The following is a 15,136-nucleotide window of genomic DNA, read 5'->3' as shown; positions in this document are numbered from 1 at the left end:
AAAATAGGCATACAATATATATGTTTATTGCATACAATGTTATATTTTCATGCTGTTGATAATTCACTAACATTTTTCATACAGTATCTTTATTTAAGGAGCCTCCGACATCTGTTTGGGTAGGGCAGATAAGAACACCATAAATTCCAAGTTGGTAATAAACTCCTCTTTGTTTACAGCCTTATAGGATCCCCTTTAAGTATTTTTACCTCTAGTTTAACTTTACTTTTACATTGAGGTATTGGATCGCTGGCTGCCATTCTTTAACAAAATCCCCTAGTTGCTCTCCTCTCAGAGTACAGTTATTTTATCCATTATTAGCAGGTTGATAATATACTTTTCCGATTCTTCTGTGGTAGGTACCTCTGAGGTTTTCCAGTGTCTGGCATATACTATACGTGCTGCCAATGTCATGTAAAATATTTTTTTTCCAAATTTCTTTTCTAGTTCTTCATCTGGCATATTCAAAAGGTACATTTGTGGTGCCATTGTGAAGTTTATATTTAACATTTTTTCAAGATAAAGGTGGATATGTTTCCAGTAGTTGCTTGCTTTATTGCATGTCTACCACATGTGTTTTTTTCCCATGTCAGGAGCGACTTGAGAAACTGCAAGTTGCTTCTGGTGTGAGAGAATTGGCTGTCTGCAAGGACGTTGCCCAGGGGACGCCCGGATGTTTGATGTTTTACCATCCTTGTGAGAGGCTTCTCTCATGTTCCCACATGGGGAGCTGGAGCTGACAGAGGGAGCTCATCCACGCTCTCCCCGGGTTGGATTCAAAATGGCAAACTTCAGGTCAGCTACCCACCATGTCAGCAGTCTGCCAGCACAAGGATTTATCTCCTAGCAACCCACTCAGCAACACTGGAGCTCAGGCTTCTTCACTCAGGCAGGCCTCTTCCACACTGCCTATAAAATACAGATTATCTGATTTGAACTGGATTATATGGCAGTGTAGACTCAAGGCCCTTCCACACACCTCTATAACCAAGAATGCCAAGGCAGATGATCCACAGAATCTGCTTTGAACTGGATTATCTTGAGTCCACACTGCCATATAATCCACTTCAGTGTGGATTTTATACAGCTGTGTAGAATGGGCCTCATATAATCCAGGTCTAAGCAGATAATATAAGATTATAAATATAATATACAATAATTACAGTGGTATAATAATACAGAACAATATAATCTCTAAACTCAGGATAGTAAATAAAGAGCAACACTCTGAAAACAGGGAAATTCCAGAAAGGAAACAACTAGGGCCAGCTAACACCTCCCAACAAAGGATTCCCCCAGGCAGGAAGCAGCCAGGCTTTGAAGCTGCAAGGCCATTAAATGTTAATCAAGGTGGCTAATTGCAGCATTCATACTTGCTGCACCGAGACCATTAATTGCTATTCAACCTGGCCAACCAAGAATTCCACAATGTAGAAAGCGGCCAGGCTTGTAAACAGCAAGGCTATTCAGTGCTGTTCAACCTGGCTAACCAAGATTTCCCCTAGATAGAAAACCCCCAGGCTTTGAAGCCACAGGGCTACTCCGTCCCATTCAACCTGCCCAAGGAAGGATGCCCCTATATAGAAAGCGGCCAGGTTTTGAAGCAGCGAGGCTATTCAGTGCAATTCAAATTGGCCAATAAACCATTCCCCTAGAACGCAAGTACTCAGCCTTCCAAGCAGCAAGCCTATTCCATTTTATTCCAGCTCACCAAACAAGGATTCACATAAGAAGAAAACGGCCAGGCTTTGAGGCTGCAAGGCTATTCACTGCTATTCCACCTGGTCAACAAATGATTCCCATAAGCCACAGCAACACGTGGCCGGGCACAAATAATAATAATAATCAAAAATCAGAAACTCCTCAAAGCACAGCAGACAAAAAATCAGTACAAGAAAACCGTACTACAAACTAGAGCTGACAGCTGGCACAACAAAACATTGCATGGAAAGTTCCTTGACAAAATTGAAGGAAAAGCTGATAAGGAGAAGACCTGGCTCTGGCTCACGAATGCAACACTGAAGAAGGAGACAGAAGCCCAGGAGCAAGCCATCAGAACAAATGCAATTAAGGCCAAGATTGAAAAATCAGCTGATGACCCAAAATGCAGACTGTGCAAGGAAACCGACGAAACCATTGATCATATCCTCAGCTGCTGTAAGAAAATCACACAGATAGACTACAAACAGAGGCACAACTATGTGGCCCAAATGATTCATTGGAACTTATGCCTCAAGTACCACCTCCCAGCAGTAAAGAACTGGTGGGATCACAAACCTGCAAAAGTATTGGAAAATAAGCACGCAAAGATACTGTGGGACTTCCGAATCCAGACTGACAAAGTTCTGGAACACAACACACCAGACATCACAGTTGTGGAAAAGAAAAAGGTTTGGATAATTGATGTTGCCATCCCAGGTGACAGTCGCATTGACGAAAAACAACAGGAAAAACTCAGCCGCTATCAGGACCTCAAGATTGAACTTCAAAGACTCTGGCAGAAACCAGTGCAGGTGGTCCCGGTGGTGATGGGCACACTGGGTGCCATGCCAAAAGATCTCAGCCAGCATTTGGAAACAATAGACATTGACAAAATCACAATCTGCCAACTGCAAAAGGCCACCCTACTGGGATCTGCACGCATCATCCGAAAATACATCACACTTGGGAAGTGTTCGACTTGTGATTTTGTGATACGAAATCCAGCATATCTATTTTGTTTGCTGTGTCATAATAAAATAATAATAATAACTACTTTATTTTTGTATCTCTCCTCCATCTCCCTGAAGGGACTTGGGGCGGCTTACATGGGGACAAGCCCGATCAGACATAGATTAAAAATACAACACAATAAAATTTATAAACAACATCATAACAAAATAGAAGCAACATCATAAAACAACCCTATCAAATACACCGGAATATGGGTACTACTTTACCTTCCTTCTTTCTCTGTTTTTATAGCATATTAAAAAGCAAATCCCGCTATGTTTGGTGGGTTTTTTCATCTAGGCAAATATCATAGAATCATAGAATCATAGAATCATAGAATAGTAGAGTTGGAAGAGACCTCAAGGGCCATCTAGTCCAACCCCCCGCTAAGAAGCAGGAAATCGCATTCAAAGCACCCCCGACAGATGGCCATCCAGCCTCTGCTTAAAAGCCTCCAAAGAAGGAGCCTCCACCACGGCCCGGGGGAGAGAGTTCCACTGCCGAACAGCCCTCACAGTGAGGAAGTTCTTCCTGATGTTCAGGTGGAATCTCCTTTCCTGTAGTTTGAAGCCATTGTTCCGTGTCCTAGTCTGCAGGGCAGCAGAAAATAAGCTTGCTCCCTCCTCCCTATGACTTCCCCTCACATATTTGTACATGATATATACAGCAATGAAGCCCCCCCTCCCCCAAATCCAACCATATAAGATAAACACCATATCAGAATTTTATCTAGGCAAAATGCTAACATCCAAGTGTGTTTCATGTTCACTTTTCAAGTTGGCTTTAATAAGAGGGAGACAATGTTTTCCTTTCTAGAATCAATGGAGAATTACAGCAGGCTCACCACAATCATAAAAATAAATATATTTTCATCCAAGCAAAATTGTAATCTGGTTTGATGGGGCAGAGTGTACTATTAAAATATATATTTTTAAGTGAATGCACTATTTGAAAATAACAATGGTATCACAGAACGCCCTAATCTGAAAAGCATTCTGTGTTCTGGATTGAAATAGACACCAATGGTTTGATAATTGAAAATGTGATTGGTGTGCAAGTCCTAAATGCTTATGTCAAATTGTACATATGCATAATGTCTTTATAATGCTACTGACAAGAATGGCAGTAAATCAATATATCAGTTCAAGTGGTTTATGAATCGCAGCCTGAAATCAAGAAATATAGGATTTCATACATAAAGCGGATCAGCTTGTTAATAACAGATGACATTGCTTATTTAGCACACACACAAAAACAAACCAATAATGGGGTTAGGTAAAATAAAAGTTTACCTTTGATACTAAGTCTAGTCGTGTCCAACTCTGGGGATAGGTGCTCATCTCCATTTCTAAGCTGATCTCGATGGTCATGTGGCTGGCATGATTGCATAGAGCGCCATTACCTTCCCGCCAGAGTGGTACCTATTGATCTACTCGCATTTGTATGTTTTTGAACTGCTAGGTTGGCAGGAGCTGGGGCTAACAGCGGGAGCTTACCCCACTCCCAGGATTCTAACCGCAGACCTTTTGGTCAGCAAGTTCAGCAGCTCAGCAGTTTAATGTGCTGTGCCACTGAGGGTTACTTCATGCATAAAGGTAATTTTGAAAAAAAAAACCTTTGTACTGATTCTATGTACATTTTACTTCTTTTTGTGAAAATGCTTAATGCTTAATAAATTGACTGAAATATAGAGTTGTTGAAGATTACTTTTAAAAATAGCTATTTGTATATGCACGTGTTGGTTGGGGGGTTCTAGTCCTAAAAATATCTAGAGGATCACATGACACCCGTGAATGAAAGTGTACTGATAGGCAGAAAGGTTAAATCCAAGTCATTGTTTGATTTGAAATAACTATATGAAAATAATACTAAACTATTTTTATTGCAGAAAAATTGCACTGAGGTCATCACAACTAACAGAAGATTTGAGGTCAAAAGATGTTGACTATCACAGTAAGTATAAATATATAGATCTTGATCATTTATGCAGGCATTGGTTAGTTTCAACTTCTGGATCATTATCTGGAGAATAACACATTTCCAGATATACAGACGTTAAACCCCTCAAATTTACTAAAATAGTATATATACTTAGGAGGAGGAAATGGAGATATGTTTTGAAGGCACGGTGACTGGAAAGATGGAAGAGCAGCCTTTTGGTGTAAACCACATGTGTCAAATCTGGCTTGCCATGTCATTTTATGTGACCCTCCAGATGCTGGACTACAACTCCTGTATTCCTCATCATTAAGTATCATGACTAGAGCTGATGGGAGTTGTAATAAAGGAACATCTGGAAAACTGCAGTTTGTTCTGTTTAGTCAGGAGAGTGGGGCTTGAATTTAAAAACAAGCCTTGATGATATAAAGTCTGTCTTGCAACCTTTCCCCAACCTCAGAGCCACAAGTTCTGTTGGGTTGCAATTTTCATTATACCCAGTCCACATGGTGGGTAATCAAAAGAAATGGTACTTTTTGTTCAATAACATCTGGGGATCACTAAAAAACTCTGTCCACGATGTAAAAAATATACTTGGCCCTCTGGATCAATGCATTCTTTGTCCATGGATTCAATGGTCCTTTGAAATCAACCATAAGGCTGATGTGGCCCTACCTAGATGCAAATGAGTTTGACACCCCTGGTATAAACCATCTAATCTACTATCGATCAGCCATTTTTCACATTTTTTTAAAAAAAGATTAGATGGATGATAAAGTAGGTAATAAGGCGCCTGTGGTGGTGCAGTGGGTTAAACCACTGAGCTGCTGAATTTGCTGACCGAAAGGTCAGCGGTTCGAATCCGGGGAGCAGGGTGAGCTCCCGCTGGCAGCTCCAGCTTCTGCCAACCTAGCAGTTTGAAAACATGCAAATGTGAGTAGATCAGTAGGTACCGCTCTGGTGGGAAGTTAGCAGCGCTCCATGTGGCCATGTTGGCCACATGAGCTTGGAGGTGTATATGGGCAATGCTGACTCTTCGGCTTAGAAATGGAGATGAGCATCAACCCCCAGAGTCGGACACGACTAGACTTAACATCAGGGGAAAACCTTTACCTTTACCTAAAATAGGTAATAAGGTAAGTTTATTTATATGTAATAAAAAGCTCATATACCAACAACAACAGTAACAATAACAACAACAACAACATTCATTTATACCTCGCCCTTTCTTCCCTGAGGGACTCAGGGCGCTTTCCAAAGTATAACAAAAATGGCAAATATTAAATGCCAGGAGCAACTAAACAACAGTCATAACTAAACAGGAAATCAACTAAATCATATCAATGCATCTACTTCTATCATCGAGGAGAAGGTTACCTAATTCTCCAGTTCTAGCTTTCAGAAGTGTGTTATGTTTATGAAAGACAGAAACCGTTTCTTATGCAAATGTTTCTGGAGTGTAATCTTGATTTGGTGGTGTTTTGCAGATGGTCCCGAGCACCTGGCCTCGAGTAAATGCTTCATTATCAGAAAAAAAATGCCTCTAGCCATTTGGACCTCTCCTGCGACATGAGTCAGGTCAAGCTACTTGCGAAAACTTTCTTGCCAACCTTTTTTTGGTGTGTGTTCTTTGTGGGAACTATAGGTAATGCCTTTGTCGTCCTGGTCTATTGGAAATACAAGGGCAAGAAGAACCTAACTGACAAATATCTGATCCATTTAGCAATTGCTGACCTTCTCTTTCTCTTCACTCTTCCTTTCTGGGCAATAGCAGCTCATGATGGATGGTATTTTAACACTTTCATGTGCAAAACTGTAAATAGCATGTATAAGATCAATTTGTACAGCTGCATGTTATTCCTAATGCTCATCCGTTTTGACAGATACACTGTGGTAGTTCGATCAACGAGGGCTCGGCATTCAAAACAAAAAAGGCTTACACACCACAAATTGATTTGCTTTGGAGTGTGGTTGATGGCAGTTTCTCTGTGCATCCCAGAAATAATCTACAGTCAAACCGAGCAGTCTAGTAATATCACTATTTGCAAAATGATTTATCCCCCTAATGTTAACAGAAGTATCAAAGTCATTAATCTCTCATTGAAAATTGCTATAGGATTTCTTCTTCCACTTGTTGTGATAGTTGTCTGCTATACCTGTATAATCCACACGCTTCTTAGAGCCAAAAAGACCCCCAAGCATAAACTGTTTAAGATTATGACTATTATTATTTTAGTTTTTCTTCTCTCTCAGGTCCCTTACAATAGCATTTTGATGGTGAAAACCATGGTTCTGTATGCTCCAGTCATAAAAGACTGCAAAATGTTGGATCGCATTGATATCGGATTCCAGCTGACACAGTCCATAGCTTTTCTTCACAGCTGCCTGAACCCCTTTCTCTATGTTTTTGCTGGGCAGAGATTCCGCAAAACCCTTTTTGAAACGCTGAAATGCGTGAAGACATTTGAACAACGCACAGATAGCCAAGGACATGACTCTCAATGGTCTAGCAGTGCATTGTTTGGGGAAACCAAAATTAAAAACCCTTTCATGACGACTCTTTATTAAAATTCTTCACTCTTAACCAATCTTTTGGAGATGCCTTTGCTTGTCCACAGGACCCTTTGATTTTGGTAGCCTTTTGTTTCATTTTAAGATTTTTAAAATTATACAGTGTATTTTTCTTTTAGAGTTGCCCTCTACATTTTCCATTTAATCCTATTTTTAGTTTAATTGTTCGTCTTGTTAATTTCACAATCCGCTATGTGTCGACTCCAAAACAGGTCCCATTGAATTTAATAAGACTTACTCTTAGATTAGTATTTTAGAAGTTAAGCGTCATTTTAGCCTCTTGTTTGTGGAGCCTCCGGTGGCCTAGGGGATAAAAGCCTTGTGACTTGAAGGTTGGGTTGCTGACCTGAAGGCTGCCAGGTTCGAATCCCACCTGGGGAGAGCGCGGGTGAGCTCCCTCTATCAGCTCCAGCTCCATGCGGAGACATGAGAGAAGCCTCCCACAAGGATGGTAAAACATCAAAACATCCGGGCGTCCCCTGGCCAACGTCCTTGCAGATGGCCAATTCTCTCACTCCAGAAGCAACTCCGGTTGCTCCTGACACGAAAAAAGCCAATGTGTATACTTCTCTTTCCCTTCCGTTTGATCTTAAACGTGTGTCTTTGTTCAAAGTTGCGTGTGTATGACTCTGTGTGTCTCATGTGTGTACATTGCTACTTCAGTGTCTCTTAAATTTAAGTTTGTGTGTGTGTATGTGTGTGTCAGGAGTGACTTTAAAAACTCTAAGTTGCCTCTGATGTGCTGGAGCTGATAGAGGGAGCTCATCCGCGTTCTTCCCGGGTTGGATTCGAATTGGCAACCTTCAGGTCAGCAACCCAACCTTCAAGTCATCAGTCCTGCTGGCACAAGCTGAGTTCTACTGATATTACACAGAAATCTATATATAGTATAGAGAAAGACTAAGAAATATATAAAACAAAGGAACAACATTTCAACCAGATTTTTGTGTGGAACAAATGAAGTTGTTGTATTTAAAATTATATACACATAAAAACCCTAAATGGGAAAGTTTAGAATGATTTGTAGAAAGGGAATGAGGTTAAAATATGATATATTCTTATATGATCCTAAATTTGCACATGTTCTACTCAAATGGTAGGGATATAGATACATAATAATTTTATATGTGCTCCCTTTTTTAAAGCCACAAGCATTAGTTAAGTTGTGAAACACACAAGTAATGTTTCTGTCAGTTATAATGGACCTTCTAGCTGCTGCACCATCCCAGATTAACCTTTTCTTCCCCACAGTTGCCATTCTATTCTAAAATGTGAGCAGAACCCCCTGAAAAACATTAGCCAAGGTTGATTTGAAAAAGAGGGAAATGCTGGATTGGTTTGATTTAACCCTTTAAATTTTTTAAATTTTTTTTTTCGTGTCAGGAGAAACTTGATAAACTGCAAGTCGCTCCTGGTGTGAGAGAATTGTCTGTCTGCAAGGACGTTGTCGAGGGGATGCCTGGATATTTGATGTTTTACCATCCTATGGGAGGCTTCTCTCATGTACCCGCATAGGGAGCTAGAGCTGACAGACGGGAGCTCATCCTGCTGCCTGGATTCGAACCCCCGACCTTTCGGTCTGCAGTCCTGCCGGCAGCACAAGTCCCCATTACGCCATCGGGGGCTCCTTCTTTTAAATTGCATCACCAATACAATAGTGGGAATGAAATGATGATTCTCTAGCATGCCTGTTTTTGTGCTGTCACTGGGTTTCAACCCCTGTTGCCCCACCAGCTACAGATGGTACATTTTTTTTTTGAGAAACATAGAAAGACAGTACATTTTATAGTGGATGCGCGATTGAATTTTCATCGAATATTTCACAGTGTCATGGTTGTCTTACGCTGACATACCCCACATTTAATTTTCCAAATATCTGCAGATCAGGATCTCAAACCTAGGCTTTTCAGACTATGTGGCTTCATGTCTGATACAGACATTAGAAAAAGTCCTTTTGGTACTGCAACACCCATAATCCCTCAGCATCCCTAGCCTGATGTTATTAATGTGGCCAGTTATATAACCAAAAAAGTGATTTAAATGAAAGCAAGAATTCTCAAAGGCAAAATGGTTTTTAGGTTCTGCTTCTGGACTGTTTCTGGACTGGCCCCAGATTTTGTGGTAGGTATAGATCAGTGGTCCCAGCCTTTCTTTGACCAGGGCACACCTGACCACGGACCACTTTGACCAGGGACCACTCACCAACACTAGTACCAAAAGGGTTACAAATAAGTTTTTGGTCAACTTTAGATTTGGTTTGGTTATTTGGGGTGCTGATTCAGAAAATTGCATTGGATAGACCACATTAGTTCTAGTTTCTGATACAGAACGTATGCCATCCAGTAGTCGCCATCTGCTCACCCACAGAAAACCAAATGTAATAATCTGGAGCTGATGCGGTCTATCTAATGCAATGGTCAGCTCTGCAGAAAGGAGCAGAAACAAACAAACAAACAAACAAACAAAGATGAAGGATTGTGGACCGGATTTTCTTTCTTGTGGCCCACTGCTGGGCCACAGCCCACAGGTTGAGAACCACTGGATCATGAACCCTGGATCATGCTTAGACCAGATCCATTGGTTTTGATTAGACTCCAGTTACCCATTATTAATCTATGCCAATGGGGTTTTAAACCAGGTGAATATTATACAATACAAACCTATACAAGTCCACACAGAAATGTGAATTTCACCAGCAGTAGTGCTTACTCGCTGGTAAATGAACATAAAATCACAGCCTTAATTGTTTAAATCCAACCAATTTTTATGGGACTGAGCTTATGCCAACTACCTAAAATAAAAAGAGCACTGAGCAATTCCACCATTCTGTCTTTCCAACTCACCTTTTATGAAGAACACATCTTCTAGATCCCTAGATGCTGCTGTCTTTTGAGAAGGCATAATGTACATGCCTCAAAGATATCCAGATTTGGAGACTGGAATCTAATTTTCTCTATGCCATTTGGTATGCTTAAATTTTAGGCAAAAAAAAAAAGTATGTACTTGAAAGGCCATCCCCTGGCCATGAACTTCTCTTGAACTTTGTGGGAAGCTTTCAGCCTTATTATTATTCTTTATGTGACAATTTACATGGGAAAAAACTTGAAACAAGCTTTAAAAAACCCTGACTTCTGCAAACCGCTTTCATTATTACTGCTTCACCTCCAGATCTCTGTGTTAAAAGAGAGACAAAGGCAGATGATTTGGCTTCTTGAGGCTTTTGAGGCTAATGAACATTTCCTTATAGATCGGTGAGACTTTTTTTATCATGGTAGATGAGTCACTTTAAAAGATTCTCATCATTAAAAAATCCAATGCGATTCAAGACTGTCAATAGGAGTACAGTGTCTAGATAGAGGGAATCCAGTCCTACTCTATTCTGCCTTGGTCCGACCTCACATAGAATATTGTGTCCAGTTCTGGGCACCAAAGTCCAAGAGAGATTTTGGCAAGCTGAAAAGTCTCGGAAGAAGGCCGACCAAAATAATCAAAGGGGCAAACTTGTTTTCTGCTGCTCTGGAGACTAGGACATAGAGCAATGAATCTGAGTTTCAGGAAAAGAGTCTATCTTAACATTACAAAGAACTTCCTGCCACTAAAAGCTCTTTGGCAGTGGAATATGCTGCCTCAGAGCATGCTGAAGTCTCCTTTTCTGAAGGTTTTAAAGCAGAGGCCGGATGGCCATCTGTTAGAGGTGTGCTTTGAGTGTATATATCCCTGCCTGGCAGGAGGTTGGAGGGGCCGGGCTGTGGCACCAGCTGGTGAGCAGCCTGCTGCAATAAACATGAGGTCATGAGTTCGAGGCCAGCCCGTGGCGGGGTGAGCAGCCGTCAATTAAAAAATAAAAAATAGCCCCTGCTCGTTGCTGACCTAGCAACCCGAAAGATAGTTGCATCTATCAAGTAGGAAATAAGGTACCACTTATAAAGTGGGCGAGCAAATTTAACTAATTTACGACATTGGAATGCGGAAGTGCCGTCACAGTGGATGATGAAGCAGCTGCTCCCCGTGGCCAGAATCGAACATCCCCTCAGGAGAAGGTTAAATTGCCTCTGTGTCTGTCTCTGTCTCGGTTCTATGTGTATATGGGCATTGAATGTTTGCCCTATATGTATATAATGTGATCCACCCTGAGTCCCCTTCGGGGTGAGAAGGGCGGAATATAAATACTGTAAATAAAATAAATTGGACTGGATGACCCTCATGGTCTTTTCCAACTATGATTCTAAGTGAGATTTGGAATGAATAGGTAGAAGGCCCCATAAAAACCATGAAAAGTGCATATCTAAAGGACAGATTGGGTAAAGATGGATGGTAACTCATCAAAAGTTGTAAGTTCCATCCCCTTAAAAGCTTTTCAGTCCTCTGAAACTATACTTAAGAGGGCCTGGGTTTTCTGTAATCCAAATAATGCACTTTAAATGTGATATCGGAATGCTGCAGAATTTCTGAAGTCTTAGCTAGATCATACTTGAACTTAATAGTTGAGAATTAGAGAAGTGGCCAAGATTCAACAGTGCATTCAATATCGCTGGATATTCCTTCCTACTCCAACCTTCTACAGTGACCAACATTGTTTCCAGTAGGAAACTACCTAGCCTTTTGACCGTTTTTAGCAATAGAGGAGCTTACAGGAAGGGGAGTGATGCCCATTTCTGTGGAAGCTATGTCATCCAGCAAAAGGGCACATTGTCAACATAATATGTATTTTTCGCAAACAAGCAGTATGTTCAGCCAATTGACACTTGGTTGGCTAGAGCACCCCAACAGAGAACAAGAAGCATATACGGACTCCCCAGCTAAGACCCAGCCTAGCAGAGGCGGTCCACCGGCGAGGCCAATTAGGCGGTCACCTGTGGCGCATTGTTCCCGGGGGCGCTGTTGAGGCACCTCTGCGGCAGTGGCGGCAGCAGCCCCTTGGAGAGCGCCACCCATCCGCGCAATCGATTGGAAGGCCTGCACACGCGCACAGGCTCATCGACCATGTTTTTTGGGCGATGGGCCTGTGCGCATGCGCAGGCCTTCCAATCGACCGCACGGACGGGTGGCGCTCTCCAGGGGGCTGCCGCTGCCACATGTATTTTTTAGCAATTTGTTTGGTGGGTGGGTGGCGTCAAAATTCAGGGGGGGGGGCGTGCCAAATTTCTGGTTGCCTACTCCCGAAAATTACCTCGGGACAGCTCTGCAGCCCAGTCTTCCTTTGGCAATCTTTCCCCTCCTCCTTTTCTTGATTTAAAGAAGTTCTGGAGGTATGCAAGAATGGGGTTGTGATTTTGTTGGGTGAAGGTGCATGCTTGTCAGTGTTTGGGGTGGGTTTTTTTTGGGGGGGGGGAGTACGGTTTGCACCCCATTTCTCCATTTTGGGTATCTTCGTAAAGAATCTTGGGGACTGAGGAATTCTGTGCAGGTCCAATGGACAATGGGAGGTGCAATCCTTTGGCCAAAGTTGGCTTTTGATTCACAGAAAGCGACCTTGGCACGGAAAACAGCCCTGTTTGAGCAGGCAAGGGCAAAATCTGGGTCCCTTGTTTCCCAAAAAGGAGGTTTAGTTCTCCAAAGGACAATGGGAGGTGCAATCCTTTGGCCAAAGTTGGCTTTTGATTCACAGAAAGCGACCCTGGCACGGACCAACAGCCCTGTTTGAGCAGGCAAGGGCAAAATCTGGGTCCCTTGTTTCCCAAAAAGGAGGTTTAGTTCTCCAAAGGACAATGGGAGGTGCAATCCTTTGGCCAAAGTTGGCTTTTGATTCACAGACAGCGACCCTGGCACGGAAAACAGCCCTGTTTGAGCAGGCAAGGGCAAAATCTGGGTCCCTTGTTTCCCAAAAAGGAGGTTTAGTTCTCCAAAGGACAATGGGAGGTGCAATCCTTTGGCCAAAGTTGGCTTTTGATTCACAGAAAGCGACCCTGGCACGGACCAACAGCCCTGTTTGAGCAGGCAAGGGCAAAATCTGGGTCCCTTGTTTCCCAAAAAGGAGGTTTAGTTCTCCAAAGGACAATGGGAGGTGCAATCCTTTGGCCAAAGTTGGCTTTTGATTCACAGAAAGCGACCCTGGCACGGAAAACAGCCCTGTTTGAGCAGGCAAGGGCAAAATCTGGGTCCCTTGTTTCCCAAAAAGGAGGTTTAGTTCTCCAAAGGACAATGGGAGGTGCAATCCTTTGGCCAAAGTTGGCTTTTGATTCACAGAAAGCGACCCTGGCACGGACCAACAGCCCTGTTTGAGCAGGCAAGGGCAAAATCTGGGTCCCTTGTTTCCCAAAAAGGAGGTTTAGTTCTCCAAAGGACAATGGGAGGTGCAATCCTTTGGCCAAAGTTGGCTTTTGATTCACAGAAAGCGACCCTGGCACGGAAAACAGCCCTGTTTGAGCAGGCAAGGGCAAATTCTGGGTCCCTTGTTTCCCAAAAAGGAGGTTTAGTTCTCCAAAGGACAATGGGAGGTGCAATCCTTTGGCCAAAGTTGGCTTTTGAATCACAGAAAGCGACCCTGGCACGGAAAACAGCCCTGTTTGAGCAGGCAAGGGTAAATTCTGGGTCCCTTGTTTCCCAAAAAGGAGGTTTAGATCTACAAAGGACAATGGGAGGTGCAATCCTTTGGCCAAAGTTGGCTTTTGATTCACAGAAAGCGACCCTGGCACGGAAAACAGCCCTGTTTGAGCAGGCAAGGGCAAAATCTGGGTCCCTTGTTTCCCAAAAAGGAGGTTTAGTTCTCCAAAGGACAATGGGAGGTGCAATCCTTTGGCCAAAGTTGGCTTTTGATTCACAGACAGCGACCCTGGCACGGAAAACAGCCCTGTTTGAGCAGGCAAGGGCAAAATCTGGGTCCCTTGTTTCCCAAAAAGGAGGTTTAGTTCTCCAAAGGACAATGGGAGGTGCAATCCTTTGGCCAAAGTTGGCTTTTGATTCACAGACAGCGACCCTGGCACGGAAAACAGCCCTGTTTGAGCAGGCAAGGGCAAAATCTGGGTCCCTTGTTTCCCAAAAAGGAGGTTTAGTTCTCCAAAGGACAATGGGAGGTGCAATCCTTTGGCCAAAGTTGGCTTTTGATTCACAGAAAGCGACCCTGGCACGGAAAACAGCCCTGTTTGAGCAGGCAAGGGCAAAATCTGGGTCCCTTGTTTCCCAAAAAGGAGGTTTAGTTCTCCAAAGGACAATGGGAGGTGCAATCCTTTGGCCAAAGTTGGCTTTTGATTCACAGAAAGCGTCCCTGGCACGGACAAACAGCCCTGCTTGAGCAGGCAAGGGGGCAAATCAGGCTCCCTTGTTTCCAAAAACCCTTTTGCGTTTAAAAAAGAAAGAAGAATGCCGCAACAGAAAAAATGGCGCAGCAGAAAAATTGCTGGCCGGGTGGGAAAATGGAAAACGCCAATCTCGTGAGGAAAAAAACACCCACAGGCCCTTTGCAAAAAATTAAAAAAGCAACTCCCAACAGTTTCCAAACCCACACCTCCCAAACTCACCCACCTAACCTTTTCTCCCAGTCTTCTGTAGCCTAGCTCTAGCTCACACAGCCAAGGAAGCTGTGACGCAGCAATCTTTCCTGCCTGCCCAGAATCTCCCTTCCACCCTCTTCAGATTCCCGGTGCGAATGAGCCACGAGGCTCCCAGTGCTCGCTCTTTTCATTCAGGACGTCCTACCAGCCCCTCCCCCTGGTTAAACGTGCTCTCTGATTGGCCACAAGGTGCAAACAACATGCTAGGTTGCCCCAGTGCACTTAAACAAGTTTGGGTGATTTTCAAAAGCTTTTTTAAAAAACGAAAAAAAACGACGACATAACTAAAAACGGCCAATCGCGGTTCGAAACCGCGATATCCAGACGTGTGGACAACCAATGCCGTATATAGCTTCAAAACTAACGAAAATAACGAATTAATAACGGTTAACGGGGAAATCGAATTATTTGAGCAAGCCTAGTCT

At 42.9% G+C, this 15,136-nt stretch overlaps 1 protein-coding gene across 1 annotated transcript; it reads left to right on the top strand.

The window, feature by feature from the left end:
* Positions 1–4,581: 4,581 nt before the first annotated feature.
* ccr9 (C-C motif chemokine receptor 9) lies at positions 4,582–7,234 on the top strand. The gene is made up of 2 exons (XM_062957349.1): positions 4,582–4,665; positions 6,138–7,234. The coding sequence occupies exon 2, from the start codon at positions 6,166–6,168 to the stop codon at positions 7,216–7,218; it is 1,053 nt and encodes a 350-aa protein (XP_062813419.1). The 5' UTR covers positions 4,582–4,665; positions 6,138–6,165; the 3' UTR covers positions 7,219–7,234.
* The last annotated feature ends 7,902 nt before the right edge of the window (positions 7,235–15,136 follow it).

This window comes from Anolis carolinensis, chromosome 6 (genome assembly GCF_035594765.1).
Source record: "Anolis carolinensis isolate JA03-04 chromosome 6, rAnoCar3.1.pri, whole genome shotgun sequence".
Taxonomy (NCBI): Eukaryota; Metazoa; Chordata; class Lepidosauria; order Squamata; family Dactyloidae; genus Anolis; species Anolis carolinensis.
The sequence above is the reverse complement of the archived record's forward strand: the minus strand, read 5'-3'. Positions and strand labels throughout refer to the sequence as shown.